The sequence below is a fragment of the Pseudorca crassidens genome, chromosome 2 (assembly GCF_039906515.1).
Source record: "Pseudorca crassidens isolate mPseCra1 chromosome 2, mPseCra1.hap1, whole genome shotgun sequence".
NCBI classification, from domain to species: Eukaryota; Metazoa; Chordata; class Mammalia; order Artiodactyla; family Delphinidae; genus Pseudorca; species Pseudorca crassidens.
Genome location: NC_090297.1, coordinates 53986848 through 54004734, shown reverse-complemented (window position 1 = coordinate 54004734; position 17887 = coordinate 53986848). Strand labels below are relative to the sequence as shown.

The following is a 17887-nucleotide window of genomic DNA, read 5'->3' as shown; positions in this document are numbered from 1 at the left end:
TCAAAGAGACAGAAAGTAGATCAGAGATTACCAGAGGCTAAGGGTTATTGCTTAGTGTTACAGAGTTTCTGTTTGTGGTAAAAGAAGTTTTGAAAATAGATAGTAGTGATGGTTGTACGATGTTGTGAATGTAACTAGTACCACTGAATTGTACACTTTAAAATGATGAAAATGGCAAATCTTATATATATTTTGCCACAATAAGAAAAAAATTTTTCCATTTAAAACCAGCTACAGGGACTACTTGAATATGCATTGTCTGGCAAGAAAGCAGAGTAGAAGGATGTGAACTCACGCCTTCTTACAAAAACATCAAAATCACAACTAACTGCTGAACAACCATCAACAAAAAATGCTGGAACCTACCAAAAAAGATACCGTACATCCAAAGACAAAGAATATGCCACAACAAGATGGTAGGAAGGGCACAATCACGATAAAATCAAATTCTAAACCTTCCTGGTGGGTGACCCACAAACTGGAAAATAATTATACCACAGAAGTTCTCCCACAGGAGTGGAAGTCCTGAGCCCCATGTCAGGCTTCCCAGCCTGGGGGTCTGGCAAAGGGAGGAGAATCTGGCTTTGAAGACCAATGGGTTTTGATCACAGGAATTCCACAGGACTGGGGGAAACAGAAATTCCACTCTTGCAGGGCATACACAAGGTCTCATGCACCAGGAGCCAGGGAAAAAAAAGCAGTAACCTCATAAGAGACTGGGCCAGACCTACCTGCTAGTGTTGGAGTGTCTCCCGCCAAGGCGGGGGGGTGGCTGTAGCTCACTGCAGGGACAAAGACACTGGCAGCAGCAGTTCTGGCAAGTACTTATTACCATGCGCCCTCCTGGAGGTCGCCATTTCCTCCCCAAGGCCTAGCCCCACCCAACAGCCCATAGGTTCTAGTGCTGGGACACACTAGGCCATACAACCAACAGGGCAGGAATGTAGCCCCACCTACCAGCAGTCAGGCTGCTTAAAGTCTTCCTGAGCACTGCCCTGCCCACAAGAGGGCAAGAACCAATAAACCTACCTAAGGAGACAAAAGACATGTAGTCTGAAAGCTATAAGAAGCTGATGAAAGAAATCAAAGGTGGCATAAACAGATGGAAATATATACCACATACTTGGATTGGAAGAATCGATATTGTCAAAATGATTAAACTATCCAAGGCAATCTACAGATTCAGTGCAATCCCTATCAAATTACCAATAGCATTTTTCACAGAACTAGAATCAAAAAATCTTAAAATTTGTATGGAGACACAAAAGACCCTGAATAGCCAAAGCAATCTTTTTTGTGTGTGTGTGGTACATGGGCCTCTCACTGTCGTGGCCTCTCCCGTTGCAGAGCACAGGCTCCAGACGCGCAGGCCCAGCGGCCATGGCTCATGGGCCCAGCCGCTCCGTGGCATGTGGGATCCTCCCAGACTGGGGCACGAACCCGCGCCCCTCGCATCGGCAGGCGGACTCTCAACCACTGCACCACCAGGGAAGCCCCAAAGCAATCTTGAGAAAGAAAAACAGAGCTGGAGGAATCAGTCTCCCAGACTTCAGACTATACTACAAAGGTACAGTCATCAAAGCAGTATAGTACTAGCACAAAAACAGAAATATAGGTCAATGGAACAGGATAGAAAGCCCAGAAATAAACCACACACTTATAGTCGATTAATCTATGACAGAGGAGGCAAAACTATACAATGGAGGAAAGATATCTCTTCAATAAATGGTGCTGGGAAAACTGGACAGCAACATATAAAAAAATGAAATTAGGACATTCTCCAACACCATATACAAAAATAAACTCAAAATGGATTAAAGACCTAAATGTAATACTGGGTACTGTAAAACTCTTAGAGGAAAACATAGGCAGAACACTCTTTGACATAAATTGCAGCAATATCTTTTTTTGAGCTGACTCCTAGCGTAATGGAAATAAAAACTAAAATAAACAAATGGGACCTAATTAAACCTAAAAGCTTTTTCACAGCAAAGGAAACCATAAACAATATGAAAAGACAACCCACAGAATGGGAGAAAATATTTGCAAACAATGCGACCAACAAAGGATTAGTCTCCAAAATTTACAAAGAGCTCATGTGGCTCAATAACAAAACAAACAACCCAATCAAAAAATGGGCAGAAGACCTAAATAGACATTTCTTCAAAGAAGACATACAGATGACCAAGAGACACATGAAAAGATGCTCAACATCACTAAATACTAGAGAAATGCACATCAAAACTACAATGAGAAAGCACCTCACACTGGTCAGAATGGCCATCATCAGAAAGTCTACAAATAATAAATGCTGGAGAGGGTGTGGAGAAAAGGGACCCTCCTACACTGTTGGTGGGAATGTAAAGTGGTACAGCTGCTATGGAGAACAGTATAGAGGTTCCTTAAAAAACTAAAAATAGAGCTACCATATGATCTAGCAATCCGACTCCTGGGCATATATCCCGAGAAAAACATGGCTTGAAAGGATACATGCGCCACAGTGTTCATTGCAGTGCTATTTACAATAGCCAAGACGTGGAAGCAACCTAAATGTCCATTGACAGATGAATGGATAAAGTAGGTGTGGTACATATATACAATGGAATATTACTCAGCCATTAAAAAGAATGAAATAATGCCATTTGCAGCAACATGGATGGACCTGGAGATTATCATACTAAGTGAAGTAAGTCAGACAGAGAAAGACAAGTATCATATGAAATTGCTGATATGCAGAAACTAAAAAAAAATGATACAAATGAACTTATTTATAAAACAGAAACAGACTCACAGACCTAGAGAGAGAACTTATGGTTACCAGGGCAGAAGGGTAGGAGGGAGGGATAGATTGGGAATTTGAGACTGACATGTACACACTGCTATATTTAAAATGGATAACCTTGGTCAGCTAATCTATGACAGAAGAGGCAAGGATATACAATGGAGAAAAGACAGTCTCTTCAGTAAGTGGTGCTGGGAAAACTGGACGGCTACATGTAAAAGAATGAAATTAGAACACTCCCTAACACCATACACAAAAATAAAATGGATTAGAGAACTAAATGTAAGACCAGACACTATAAAACTCTTAGAGGAAGATATAGGAAGAACACTCTTTGACATAAATCACAGCAAGATATTTTTGGATCCACCTCCTAGAGTAATGGAAATAAAAACAAAAATAAACAAATGGGACCTAATGAAACTTAAAAGCTTTTGCACAGCAAAGGAAACCATAAACAAGACGAAAAGACAGCCCTCAGAATGGGAGAAAATATTTGCAATCGAATCAATGGACAAAGGATTAATCTTCAAAATATATAAATAGCTCATGCAGCTCAATATTAAAAAAACAAACAACCCAATCCAAAAATGGGCAGAAGACCTAAATAGACATTTCTCCAAACAAGACAGCACATTAAAAGCTGCTCAACATCACTAATTATTAGAGAAATGCAAATCAAAACTACAGTGAGGGGCTTCCCTGGTGGCGCAGTGGTTGAGAGTCCGCCTGCTGATGCAGGGGACACGGGTTCGTGCCCCGGTCCAGGAGGATCCCACGTGCCACAGAGCGGCTGGGCCCGTGAGCCATGGCCGCTGAGCCTGCGCGTCCAGAGCCTGTGCGCCGCAACGGGAGAAGCCACAGCAGTGAGAGGCCCACGTACCAAAAAAAAAAAAAATCTACAGTGAGGTAGGCTTCCCTGGTGGTGCAATGGTTAAGAATCCACCTGCCAATGCAGGGGACATGGGTTCAAGCCCTAGTCTGGGAAGATCCCACATGCTGCGGAGCAACTAAGCCCAGGCGCCACAACTCCTGAGCCTGCACTCTAGAGCCCGTGAGCCACAACTACTGAAGCCCACACGCCTAGAGCCTGTGCTCCGCAACAAGAGAAGCCACCACAATGAGAAGCCCGTGCATGGCAACAAAGAGTAGCCCCCGCTCGCCGCAACTAGAGAAAACCCACGCACAGCAACAAAGACCCAAAGCAGCCAAAAATAAATTAAATAAATAAATAAATTTATAAAAAACAAACAAAACTACAATGAGGTATCACCTCACACCAGTTAGAATGGGCATCATCAGAAAATCTACAAACAACAAATGCTGGAGAGGGTGTGGAGAAAAGGGAACCATCTTGCACTGTTGGTGGGAATGTAAATTGATACAGCCACTATGAAGAACAGTATGGAGGTTCCTTAAAAAACTAAAAATAGAATGACCATATGATCCAGCAATCCCACTACTGGGCATATACCCAGAGAAAACCATAATTCAAAAAGACACATGCACCCCAATGTTTATTGCAGCACTGTTTACAATAGCCAGGTCGTGGAAGCAACCTAAATGCCCATTGACAGACGAATGGATAAAGATGATGTGGTACATATATACAGTGGAATATTACTCAGCCATAAAAAGGAACGAAATTGGGTCATTTGTTGCGACGTGGTTGGATCTAGAGACCGTCATACAGAGTGAAGTAAGTCAGAAAGAGAAAAACAAATATCGTATATTAGCACATATATGTGGAACCTAGAAAAATGGTACAGGTGAATTGGCTTGCAGGGCAGAAATTGAGACACAGATGTAGAGAACAAACGTATGGACACCAAGGGGGGAAAGCGGCGGGGGTGGGGGTGGGGGTGTGATGAATTGGGCGATTGGGATTGACATGTATACACTGATGTGTATAAAATGGATGACTAATAAGAACCTGCTGTATAAAAATATAAATAAAATTTAAAAATTAAAAATAAAATAGATAACCCACCAGGACCTACTGTATAGCACAGGGAACTCTGCTCAGTATTCTGTAATAACCTAAATGGGAAAAGAATTTGAAAAAGAATAGATGCATGTGTATGTATAACTGAATCACTTTGCTGTAAACCTGAAACTAACACAACATTGTTAATCAACTATACTCCAAAATAAAATTTAAAAAGAGAAAAACAGCTACAGGAACAGCTAAAGAAAACCTTCCTGAGAAAGCTTTTGCAAATATAATGGAATAAATAGACCTAAATACAGAAAAAAATTATTTTGATAAGAAATGTCCAATTTTTTATATTGTCCAGATTTTTTATTTAACCAGTCTTTCTTCAGAGAAAAATGCCATTAATTAATTTTGATGTGCATAAGAATCTCCTGGAAAACGTATTTCTAGGCCCCATCTAGTGATATTCTTGATTAGTAGATCTTGAATGCAGCCTATTTTTTAAAAAGTTGTATCTTTACCAGTCTCACCAAGGAATTTTGATGCCAGTGGTGAGTTACACTTTGGGAAATATTATTATAAACATAGGTCAGAAACACCTCAGTTCAGCATCTTTTCATGTGCCAGTTGGACATCTGTGTCTTCTTTGAAAAAATGTCTATTCAGCTTCTCTGCTCACTTTTTAATCAGTTTTTTGTTGTTGTTGAGTTATATGCATTCTTTATATATTTTGGATATTAACCCCTTATTGAATATATGATTTGCAAATATCTTCTCACATTCAGTAGGCTGCATTTTCATTTTGTTGATGGCTTCCTTTGGTGTGCAGAAGCTTTTTAGTTTGATGTAGTCCCATTGATGTATTTTTGCTTTTGTTTCCCTTGCCAGAGAAGATATATCTAGAAAGATATTGCTAAGACTGATGTCAAAAGAGTATACTGTCTGATACACAGTTGGTGGGAATGTAAATTGGTGTAGCCACTTTGGAAAACAGTATGGCGATTCCTCAGAAAATTAAGAATAAGACTACCATAGGATCCAGTTATCCCATTTCTGAGTATTTAACCAAAGAATACAAAAATACTAGTTCAAAAAAATATATGCACCCTAATGTTTATTACAGCATTATTTTACAGTAGCCAAGCTATAGAAATAACTTAAGTGCCCATCAGTGGATGAATGGATAAAGAAGATGTGGCATAGCATATATATATACAATGGAATACTACTCAGCCATAAAATAAAAAGATGAAGTCTTGCCGTTTGTGATAACATGGATGGACCTTGAGGGTATATGGTAAGTGAAATAAGTCAGAGAAAGACAAATACAACATGATTTCACTCATATGTGGAATATAAAAGACAGAGAAACAAAAAAACAGAATAAATGAACTAAACAAAACAAACATGTAGATACAGAGAACAGAGTAGTGGTTACCAGAAGGGAGGGGACAGAGGGAGGGCAAAATGGATAAAGGGAATCAACTGTATGGTGACAGATGGAAACTAAATTTTTGGTGGTAAGCACACTGTAGTGTATACAGAAGTGGAAGTATAAGGTTGTACACATGAAACATATAATTTTATAAACCAATATTACCTCAAAATAAAGAGGAAAAAAAACACCTGGGTTCAAGTCCTGACTGTGCTCCTTATTGTGTACCCTTGAATAATTAAATAATTTATTTGTGCTTCAGTTTCCATACCAATAAAATGGAGATAATATTTACCACAGAGAGTTGCTTTTTTGTTGTTGTTGTTTTAATTTATTTACTTTTATTTATTTTTGGCTGTGTTGCGTCTTCGTTGCTACGCGTGGGCTTTCTCTAGTTACGGTGAGCAGGGGCTACTCTTCGTTGCAGTTCGCGGGCTTCTCATTGCAGTGGCTTCTCTTGTTGCGGAGCATGGGCTCTAGGCGTGCCGGCTTCAGTAGTTGTGGCTTGTGGACTCTATAGTTGTGGCTCGCGGGCTCTAGAGCACAGGCTCAGTAGTTGTGGTACACGGGCTTAGTTGCTCCACGGCATGTGGGATCTTCCTGGACCAGAGTTCGAACCCGTGTCCCCTGCATTGGCAGGCGTATTCTTAACCACTGCACCACCAGGGAAGTCCCCAGAGAGTTGTTTTAAAGATTAAACAGGGTACAGCTTGTAAAGTAATAAATACAATGCCTTGTATTTGGAAAGAGCTCAAAAAATGTTAGCAATATATTTCATTTTTGTAATCCAGCTATCATCATCCAAAATAATTTAGATTAATAGAGTTAGGTAAGTAGAGGTTCAGTGATGGATTAACCTTTTTCTGTATAAGACTTTTTTTTTAACATCTTTATTGGAGTATAATTGCTTTACAATGGTGTGTTAGTTTCTGCTTTATAACAAAGTGAATCAGCTATACATATATCCCCACATCTCCTCCCTCTTGCGTCTCCCTCCCACCCTCCCTATCCCACCCCTCTAGGTGGTCACAAAGCACCCACCTGATCTCCCTGTGCTATGCAGCTGCTTCCCACTAGTTATCTATTTTACATTTGGTAGTGTATATATAATATTGTGAGAATGAAGAAAAACTTGTTCATTAAACTTATTGTGGTAATCGTTTCATTATGTAGGAAGGTCAAATCATTATGCTGTACACCTTATACTTAAATAGTGCTGCATGTCAGTTATATCTCAATAAAATTGAAAGAAAAATTAAAATAAATTTTATAAAAAGAAAATCTTGAGGATTTTATCCCTGTTATGTACATGCAGTTCTCAGGTTTCTTGAGATTTTATAAAAATACAGTCTCTTATGGGTAGTGACTTTCAGATAAGTTTTTAGTAATGGAATTAATTAAGAGTTCACTTGTGGCCTTTGAGAGTATAGTGTTAGTAGAGGAGTAAGGCAGAAATCTGAATATTTGAATTTAATTTCAGGATGGAGGAAGTGGAGATTGATCTAGACCATTATTTTGAGCAATGGTTTGTAAAAGAGAGAATATTCATTAAGTAAAAGAGTTAAAAGCATCAGGGGCCCAGCAAAATCATATATGTACTTGTAATATTGACCATCAGTAGTGCTGTAAGTTTTCTCTAGCACTCACAGCTTGGGCCAGGAATGAAGAAAACAAATAGGTAGGAAATCCAGGATTACATATTAGACACCCATGTGTGTGGCAGAAGGTTAAGGGACTGAGAAAATTTTCTTATTCTTCAAGTTTTTTCCAGCTTAATTGAAGTATAATTGGCAAATAAAATATATATATTTAAAGTGTATAACGTGATGATTTGATATATGTATACATTGTGAAATAATTATGACAGTAAGGTTAATTAACATATTTACCATCTCACATAGTTACCTTGTTTTCTTGGTGGTGAGAATGCTTAAGATCTACTCTTCTTATCAATTTGAAGTATACAATATAGTATTTTTTAACTATAGCTACCATGCTGTACATGAGATCCCCAGAACTTATTCATCTTATAAATGAAGACTTGTACACTTTGACCAGCATCTCCCTGTTTCCCCCACCCAGCTTTCTCAGTGATGCAACAAACATGAACTATGAAGTCTATGATTAGAAGGACGTAAAAGCAAGAAAAAAATAAAAGATGAGCATATTTCACTTGGATCTAGGAATGGATGTTTAATGGACTAGGTCTTTTTTATTTTATTCATTGATCCATCAAATAATATCTACCATACTACAGACACCATGCTAGGTAACTTGGTTTATAACGTAAACAAGTAGAGCCTGTCCTTGCCTTCATGGAACTTACAGTCTGGTGAGGAAGACAGATGCCAAACAATTGGAAGTTACAGAAAGGGAGAAATCAGGATCTTTAAAGACCATTATGGCTTTTAGACGTTTCTCCTCTTCTCTCACTACACCCACAGTGCCTGCACAGTTAATACAGTAGGCACCATGAGTCGCATGCTAGGGAATCTTGAAGACATTAGTGGGCTCCTGTCCTATCTCCTTTGCCTCCCTTCTTCCACATCTAGAATGGCACAGCAACAGGTGAGTTAATGCTTGCTAACCACCTCTATCAGCAATTTTTAGTCAGACCCACCAATTTAATGATAGTTTCTCCTTATTCTTTTAGTTCTCCCCTCAGAATATATCTGAGGAACTTTATGGAGAAAAGGAAAATGATGAAGCTAAATTTGAAGGTAAGAATGGAAAATAATTGAAAGCAGTCAAGATGGGAAAAAAACAGAATTGGAGCAGAATGATAGTTTTGAAAGTTACATTACATATGACTTGCTTGAAACTGAAGAAATTTCTGTGGAAGAAATTTAAAGTATAATTAATGGATACATCCCTCCATGGATTTTATGTGGTCGAAGCATCTAATTTCAGTTGTTCTTCAGAATAATAAGACTTCCTCTTTGGGGAAAATGAGAGAACTCTGAATTTCACAGTGAGACTTTTCTAGGCAAACTGGAAAAGGCACCGAAAACCCTGAATTTTTGGCATGTGGCTTTCTCAAGAAAAAAAGAGATATTCATAGTGAACATACCATAAGAATCTGCCCTGACGTAAGGCAGTCTGGCAAAAACATGTCAAAACGTGAACAACTTTCTGTTGTGCGGGAGCAACTGGATCATAGTTTCTTTTTAAAGGTATCTTAAAGGACTAACCCAGACACTTTAAAAATACCCGTTGGTAAAAAAAGATGATGCTGGACTTTTACTCTATTGACAAACAAAAAAAGATTCATTCAAGGAGGACCAAGATTTCAGATTTCTCAAGTTGTACTACAGTGGTCTTTGGCCATAATGTAGGATGTGATCAAATCTTATAAGGATGCCATGAAGCTGGCAGCAGTCACTAGATATCGGGATGCAGTACCCATCAACATCTGCATAGCTTGCAATGGTCATTATAAGATGAAGGATTTGATCCAATTTAGTCCAGCCAGAGGTAAATCTGTTTAAGAAAGGAGTAGTGTTCTATAAAATCTGAACGGCACCTACTGATGACACTTTCACTCACCAACTTGAAAGAGGGAGCAACAATAACTTGGAAATTTTGTAACAAATGTATTCTGCAGGCAGGAATAAAAGATGGTTGGTTTTCAGAAATAAGTAAATTAGTGAAGGGACATCGAGATGATATTAAAGCAAACAGTGATGCTGTCTTAAGGCAACAAAGTACAGTTTGAACCATCCATTGAAAATATAGAAAATGCTATTAGCAGCAATAAAAATCCAGTCTCCAGCACAAATGGGATTAAATATAAAAATTGCCATTTTGTCTAGGATGAAGACAGTGGCAACCATTCTTCTCCCAAAAGCTGCGCAGCAAGTAGTTTATCTCCAAAGATTATGAAGCCTTGTCCACTGAGTCAGAAGATGTAGAAATGGAGAACACACTTCCTGAATTTCTCAAAATTTAACAGTTGGATGACAGTTTTAAAACCGTTCTGTGAATTTGGTTGCAACCGAGATGGGAAAAGGAGTTGATTTCACCTAGGAAGAAGTAAAAGGACAAGGAGGAGGAAAGGAAAGGAAATTAAAATAAAAATTACAAGAGTGATGGAGTGTCCACTACTCTACTTGGTCCTGCAGTGGAGGCAAGTTTCCTTGCAAAAGTAGCTTAGGCATGTGAAGAATATCTTGATAGTCAGAGAATTGATACTCAGTCCAAAAACTCCAAGGTTACAAACAGTTTGCTTAGCTGCTGGATAACTATCTTAACTTGGGAGAGAGATTTACTAATAGGATTGTTGGGGATGCTACATAGCACAGCTCCTGGGGGCACCATTCACATCTTACTCTATCTGAACAGAGCTCCTTTGAGTCATTCAAGATGGCAATCCTGCAGGACCCAGCCCTTCCCACACAGTTCCCTGAGGGTAGACAGGGAACAGCATCAGTTCCTTAAGGTATGATAAGACAGTGTGGAGAAGCTCTGCCCCTCCAATCCTCCCAGGAAAGGGATGCAAGGAAAAGAGCCCCTAGGACTCCTCCTCATAGCAGAGTAGCTTAATTGCCTCAGCTTTGCACTTCTGAAGCACTTAGTAGGCTTACGTATAATATAGGGGAAGCTGGAGGTTCCCAGCCCTGGGTGGGAGTCACTTAAGTCATCTTGCTCCTTCAGGCTTTTGGAGCTCAATTGGAGGAGATAGAATCCTTTTATGATACTCTGTCACAAACTGAGGTTCCAGTGGTGAGCAGTTGAGGCCTCAGACAGATAGATGACTTCTAATTTAAAATGCATAATAATAAAGGAAAATTTTTAAAGAAAGAATATGACCTGTAATTCCACTGTCCTCACATAATTTTTAGCTTTTGCATAATGCTTTCTCTCCATTTCTTGTTGTATACTTAGATATATATTTTACTTAGTTGAAACATACTGTTCAGGGACTTCCCTGGTGGCACAGTGGTTAAGAATCCGCCTTCCAATGCAGGGGACACGGGTTTGAGCCCTCGGCCAGGAAGATCCCACATGCCACAGGGCAACTAAGCCCATGCACCACAACTACTGAGCCTGCACTCTAGAGCCTGCGAGCCACAACTACTGAGCCCTCATGCCACAACTACTGAAGCCTGCGCGCCTAGAGCCCGTGCTCCGCAACAAGAGAAGCCACTGCAATGAGAAGCCCGCACACCGCAACGAAGAGCAGCCCCCGCTCGCCGCAACTAGAGAAAGCCCACGTGCAGCAACGAAGACCCAATGCAGCAAAAAATTAATTAAAAAAAGAAAAACATACTGTTCATATTCATTGTGTATGTACATTTAACATCACATTGGTCTTATTTTTTAATAGCACACAAATGTTAATGGATAACACTGATGTGATTTTGAAAAGCACTTAAAGAGAATATCTAGTTTCTCTCATAAAATCGATAGTATAGATTTGTGCTCTCCGAAACAGTAGTCACTAGCCAGCCACACATGGCTAATGAGCATTTTAAATGTGACTATTCTGAAATGAGCTGTGCTATGCGTGTAAAGTATACACTGAATTTTGAAAAAAAAAAAGTAAGTATAAAATATCTCGAATAATTTTTATACTGATTACATGTTGAAATGGTAATACTTTGGATATATTGAGTTAAATATATCATTAAAATTAAGTTCACCTATTTCTTTTTACTTCTTTTAATGTGGCTACTAGAAAATTTTTAATTACATATGTGGCTTGCATTATATTTTTGTTAGACTGCACTGGTATAGATTATCATACACAGCTATGAGATCTTAAAATTGAAAAAGAAACTAAAATTGCAGCCATAAGGAAATGGTTAAATCATCTTTGGTGTATTCATTAGGTACAATATTGTGCAGCTTTTAAAATTATAGACACATGAATATGTGTGTGTTTGTGTGTGTGTAATGTTATATTAAGGCAAGAAAGTGTGGTATAAAGTTATAAAAATATTTTTAAAACCTAAGATTTTTCCAGAATGCTAATATGCTAACTAGAGATATGTTTAGAAGGAAGGTAGAATTACAAAGTGAAGTTTTCTTTGTTTTCAAATTTAAAAGAGTGCCTTTGTGTCTTTGTCACATTGAGATATATTAAAGCTAAAAAACTTGGTTTTTTATTAAAGAAGATCACTGGGTAACACTGATTCATAGGCTTAGATCTAGGTCAATAAGGAGATGGGGATGTATTAGTTTTCTCAAAGTGGTATGGGGGAGAAAGGACAAGCCAGCTATATCTTCTCTCCCACTGCAAAGTGGGAATGAGAAAGTGAAACACCAAAGGACAGGATGGTTGGTAAAATATACTGTTTGTAAAGGAATGAAAGCATGAAGGAGGAGCATTTACACCTTTTACCACTTTGAAAAATATAAAGAAAAGGATTAGAAAACTGAATCAAAGATGCTTTCAAAAGAATTAAAGCTCTGAAAGTGCCTGATCTTGCTGAATACTTTTTTCTTCATTCATAGATTCATGGTGTTGCTATCTAAAGTTGAGAAATCATCAGACGAATTCATGGAAATAATGCAAAATTTAAGTAATATACAGGTTTGCTTTTTTTGGCATATAATTTTTCATATTCTATTACCCTATTTGAAAAAGAATAGGAGAATCCAATCCCAGAAAGAACTTACAGGGGATATGTTCAATTTACTTTTCATGGGAACTTCTTTTCATGTATGAACATTAATTAACCATAATATTTTAGTAATATCTGGCTTCTTCACATTTAAAAGTAAATTTATTAATTATGTTTAGTCTTTTTAGTTAATGAATTGTTTTTATTCAGGTATTTTAAGGCTTGCAGTAGTTAACCTAACAGAAAAAGTTAAATTTCATTATCATAGAGTTTAAGTTTTTCATATGAAGGAAGCAGTATACTGTATTTTCACTAGACTTGTCAGTAGTATTATATTTGTAGAGAACTTAACTCATTTAAGATGACTTTCTTTTAGGCTTTGGAGGACAGTAGAGAGCTTGAAAATCTCATTGGTATCTCCCATACATCAGGTGTCTTAAAAAGAGAAATGCAGAAAACAAAAGACCTACGTAAGAGAAATTTATGAGTTTTTGATCGTGTCTCTCTATTACTTGTTTGCAAACTTAGAACAGGAAGCCACATATCTTTTGCCAGGATATGTTATTTCAGGGATTCTTCTTGAATGTGAAGGGAAAGAATGTACCTTGGTAACTGGTATTAGGCTTTTTTTTAATGCAGTTCTCATTCTTTACAAAAGATATAAGGTATTGCATTTTATACTTGATATTTATAAGTATGTATTGCTTGAAATTATTTCTTATGAAGTTTCTTCCAAAATGAGAAATTATTTAATATTCTGTATTAATTTTTAATGTGAGATTTTTTTTCCTTTAGTGACAAAAGTAACAAAACAAAAACTATTTGAAAAGAAGAATTCAGGACTTCCCAACAAAGGTGAGAGTTGTGTTTTAATTTATTACATAAAGAGATCCTTTCATCTCATTTTACCATTTCAACCAATTATCATGGGCCCTTTTTTTAAAAGACCACGAATCTCATTTGAAAAACATATTGCATTTAGCAAAAGACCGTGTCTGGTAAGATCAGCTTCCCTGATGACTGAACTTTTGAAATACAGTTTCCAGTTCAAGAGTTAAATTTTTTCTTCTATTAAAAGTTCTTTTTGAGAATACAGACAAATGGGGCAACAATGCATTAATATATGGCAGCTTTTAATGGTGAATTAGAAAGATCCACAAAACATAAAAAGTTACTTTGTAACCAGTGTTCTGAAAACTTTCAGATTATTAATGACATTTGATCTACTGTGAACTCACACCTTGGGGCATTTCACAGTATGGGAAACTAAATTAGCAGATTTTAAGTTCTCATAACACATGCACATTCATACCTCAGTAAGCAAAATACTATAAAATATTAAAACCATTAGACCAACTTAAGAGGGATGATTTTAATATTACTGACATGAGTGCCATTTGGCAATCTCTGCAGATAGAGGTAGCCCTGAAGTGGATAGCCATGTTTTAGTCTACCATTTTTGAGTACCAATGACTACCATTTGTTGAGGACTAATAATTACTGTGTTCCCAATACTAGAATCAGCAGATCATTACAACAACCCTGCAAGATAGCTATTATTGTCATTATAGGTAAGCAGCAAAGACACAAAAATATTAAGTAACTTGCCCAAAGACACTGCTACTTAAGTGTCAGAGCAGGGATTCCAACTAAAGACCAGTCTTACTCAAAAAGTATGGTCTTTGCATTTTTCCATGTTGTCTCTTCCTAAAACAAATGAAATCATCCAGTCATCCCTGCTCTCAGATTCAAACATAAGGCATAACTGAAACTGGTTCAACCATTCTAGTATGTTAGTCTGTGTTTAGGATCTTTAACAAAGCCAGCAATGAGTTTGCAGTGGAAAGAGCTAGATTCCCTGCTGGTCAGTTCCAAAGGCCAACTGGGTCATGGCAGGGCAGCAGCCATGGAAAAACTTCTCCAAAACTCATGTGGGAAAGGAACTGAGCAGGCTTCCTGAGCCATTCAGTTGGGCAGCTAACTCCCATTAGGGTCCATAGAATTTAAGAGCATGAAGGCAGCTCTTTCCTTAGAAAAGGCTTGAGATCTCTTCTGATGCTGTGTAACTGGATTATAATGTGTAACTGGTTTTCAGTGGTTTTAATCTCTACTAACTTGACAAGTTTTAGAGGATCATAATGGGAAATTGGAATATTTATTATTTCCCAACTAGAGGAAATCTTTCTTCTATATATTCTGTGGCAATGGTGTAATTTCTTTTTTAATCTGTAATTTCCTAGAATTAATTAGAATTAGGCTTTACATTAGGCTTGTGAGGAAGGGAAAATTGTAGAACAAATAGGTGAACTGTCACTGCTAATAATTAATGGGAAAAAATTTCCCAAAAGTATTGTTTCCTTCCCTAAACATTGATTAAGACATTAAAGTTATTTCCACATGTTAAAACAGTCATCTCCTTTCAGTTATCCAGTACATACTGATTCTTTGTGTGTGTCTGCATGATCAGCCTTAAAACCATTTTCTAGTATTTTAGGCATTAAAACTGACTTGCCCATTACCAGGTGTTCCCGAAGAACTGAGTGTTCATGCATAGAGGAGATTCTATCACTAAATCATGCTTTAAAGTTTCTAATAAGCATTGATTATTTGTTGTGGTTTAAATGAAAACTGAGCTAAGATATATTAAATATATAATATTTATATAAATTATATAGAAATATATATATGAAAATATATGTCATTTTCCATTTCTGTTTCTTGGCAAGAGCTACATTAGCTCTTAATATTTACTGAGGTATTCAAATCTTCATTAGTGTATCAACTTATTTTTTAAAGTAATATTGCCTGAAAAATAGATTGAATTTTTTAATTTGAATTTGAGCTAAATATTTTTACGGAATACTTTTCCCTGTTTTTTTCTCTGGTTCCTAATATGTGTATTTTTTAATATTAGTGGGATTTTTTTTTTTTCGGTTAAAGGTGATGGACACCAAACACATGCATGTTATATGTAAATTTCTTTGCTAAGTTAACTTTCACCCCCTTCTATTCATACATTTATAATTTAAGAGGGCTTTGTTAGTTTTTTTGACAGTTCAAACTATTTGCTTTGTATATTCCTTATTTGGGGATCTAGCCTTCATCTTTTTATAAAAATTTCTAATTAATCTTTTCTTTTACTATGCTGTTACCCAGAATTATTTAAATTTTAAAATGTTTTGAGAATCTCCATAATATTAGAAACTATATAGTCACAAATTACATAATATAAAAATCAGCCCTATGTTTTGGATTTGTTTTATTAGGTAATTATGAAAATGAAAATAAACAGATTACTTGTTTCACTATCAAAAGAATGTCCTTCAGGGCTTCCCTGGTGGCACAGTGGTTGAGAGTCCGCCTGCTGATGCAGGGGACATGGGTTCATGCCCCGGTCCAGGAAGATCCCACATGCTGCGGAGCGGCTGGGCCCGTGAGCCATGGCCGCTGGGCCTGCGCTTCCGGAGCCTGTGCTCCGCGGGAGAGGCCACGGCAGTAAGAGGCCCACGTACTGCAAAAAAAAAAAAAAAAAAAAAAAAAGAATGTCCTTCAGATTCTTATCACATTTTCCCAGAATAGTTAAAATACACAGTAACAGAAGAATTCCAACATTTATGCTGTCATTGCACCTTTGAATTGGTCCTTTAGTTCTGTTTATTTTATTTCATTTCAGTGCTTGTTTGTTTAGCATCAGTTGCAGTCTTTATTACAGGCAGAGAAGTATAATTGTAAAGATAAGACTCTAGTGTTTTAATTAAATAGACATCTGACACACATTCTAAGGCTTTATATAAACTATTCCAGGGAAATTTAAAATATACACAGTAACATGAAAAGGTACACTGAGATTTTCATAGTTTTCAGAACTGGACCTTACACATTAGGGAATGCCTTGATAGAGCATATGAATAAAGAGGACCTCCTTTGCTAACTACAAATTTCCTAAACAAAGGAAGGCTTCTTTCTTTTTTCAGTTACTTAGGAAGTAAGCCTAACTTCACTTTCCTTAATAATATTGGCTTTATGACTATTAGAAAAATAATGAAATGAAAGGTTCTTTTTCCGTTATATTTGGATGTGAATTTTCAAAATTATTTTTAATTTGTTATGCTGAAGATTTAAAACATATGACCATTCAATGGGTTGATACAGATGGAATGTCACATTATCATCACATGGGAAGGCATGAAATTTATTTACTTTGCATAATCAACCCCTACATAAAACAACTTGATACAAATATTCCTGAGACAATAGATGGCATTATATTGTACTTGGTATTTTCATTTTTTCTGGAGATATTAGAAAATACCAGCATTGTTTGTCTGTGACTAGTACTTCCAGTAAACAAAATGTTTTTTAAAAGAATGTAAGCAAATTATAGAGCAGTTGCCAAGATATGAAATCTAGACACTTAGCTTCAGTCCAAAACATATTTTATCTGTTTTGAGAATAATTGTGTAGGTTGAAGTATGCATAATTTAAATGAAATGTAACCATCTGAACTTTACATTGTTCAAAAAAGTTGATTGTTTCAGCTGTTTATAATACAAAATATTTCAGAATTTCTAGCTCTGGCCTTAAAAAGAAAAAAGCACAAACTATCATGTTCTGGCTTTCTTTAGCTAACTTACTGTCTTCTTGCATTGTAAAATTCATCTTGGTTATAGGATTTTGAAGTTTTCAAATTCTTGGACCACAGGACAAATTTTAAACTCCTTCTGTTCTAAGACTATAAAATAGTTTGATATTGCCTTTTCATTCTAACCACCCACTGAAGTATTTTTTAGCTTAAAAATATGTTGTTCTTTCCCCCACTCAGTCTTGAAAAAGTATTCATCATATCAGCTAAATAATTTTACTCCTAGAAAACTTCTACCCTTTTTTTTCTGTTATATCTTAACATTAAGCAATATCTTTTTTCAAACAAATACTCCAATATTAAAAGCACTGAGGTTTAGACATGATGAATTTTAGGAGAAACAACAAAAATTCCCCTATGCTTTAACATTCTTACGTTTATGTTAACACTCTTATGTTTATCACCAGGTAAACATTAGTTTATCTGGAGATAAAAAATAGAGATGTTAGTTTTGGTGACACAAATACACATTAATGTACAACTGTAGTCCTCAGCTCTTTATAAGGATTCAGTTGTCACATATGCT

General features: G+C 36.8%; 1 protein-coding gene across 7 annotated transcripts in view; it reads left to right on the top strand.

Moving 5' to 3' along the window:
• The window catches only part of ITGB3BP (integrin subunit beta 3 binding protein), an 88050-nt gene that overhangs the window by 62391 nt on the left and 7772 nt on the right, over window positions 1–17887 (top strand). Inside the window, exons 6-9 of one of the 7 annotated variants that reach the window (XR_010940866.1) lie at window positions 8807–8873; window positions 12610–12673; window positions 13096–13189; window positions 13515–13560. Coding sequence is in view for 2 of the 7 variants with exons in the window: in XM_067726405.1 (XP_067582506.1) it covers window positions 12610–12688; window positions 13096–13189; window positions 13515–13574 (233 nt within the window). In the remaining 5 variants the exon portion in view is untranslated. Of the gene's footprint in view, window positions 1–8806; window positions 8874–12609; window positions 12689–13095; window positions 13190–13514; window positions 13575–17887 lie in introns of those variants that run through there. The other 6 variants (XR_010940867.1, XR_010940864.1, XR_010940868.1 and 3 more) reach the window with 6 other exon arrangements.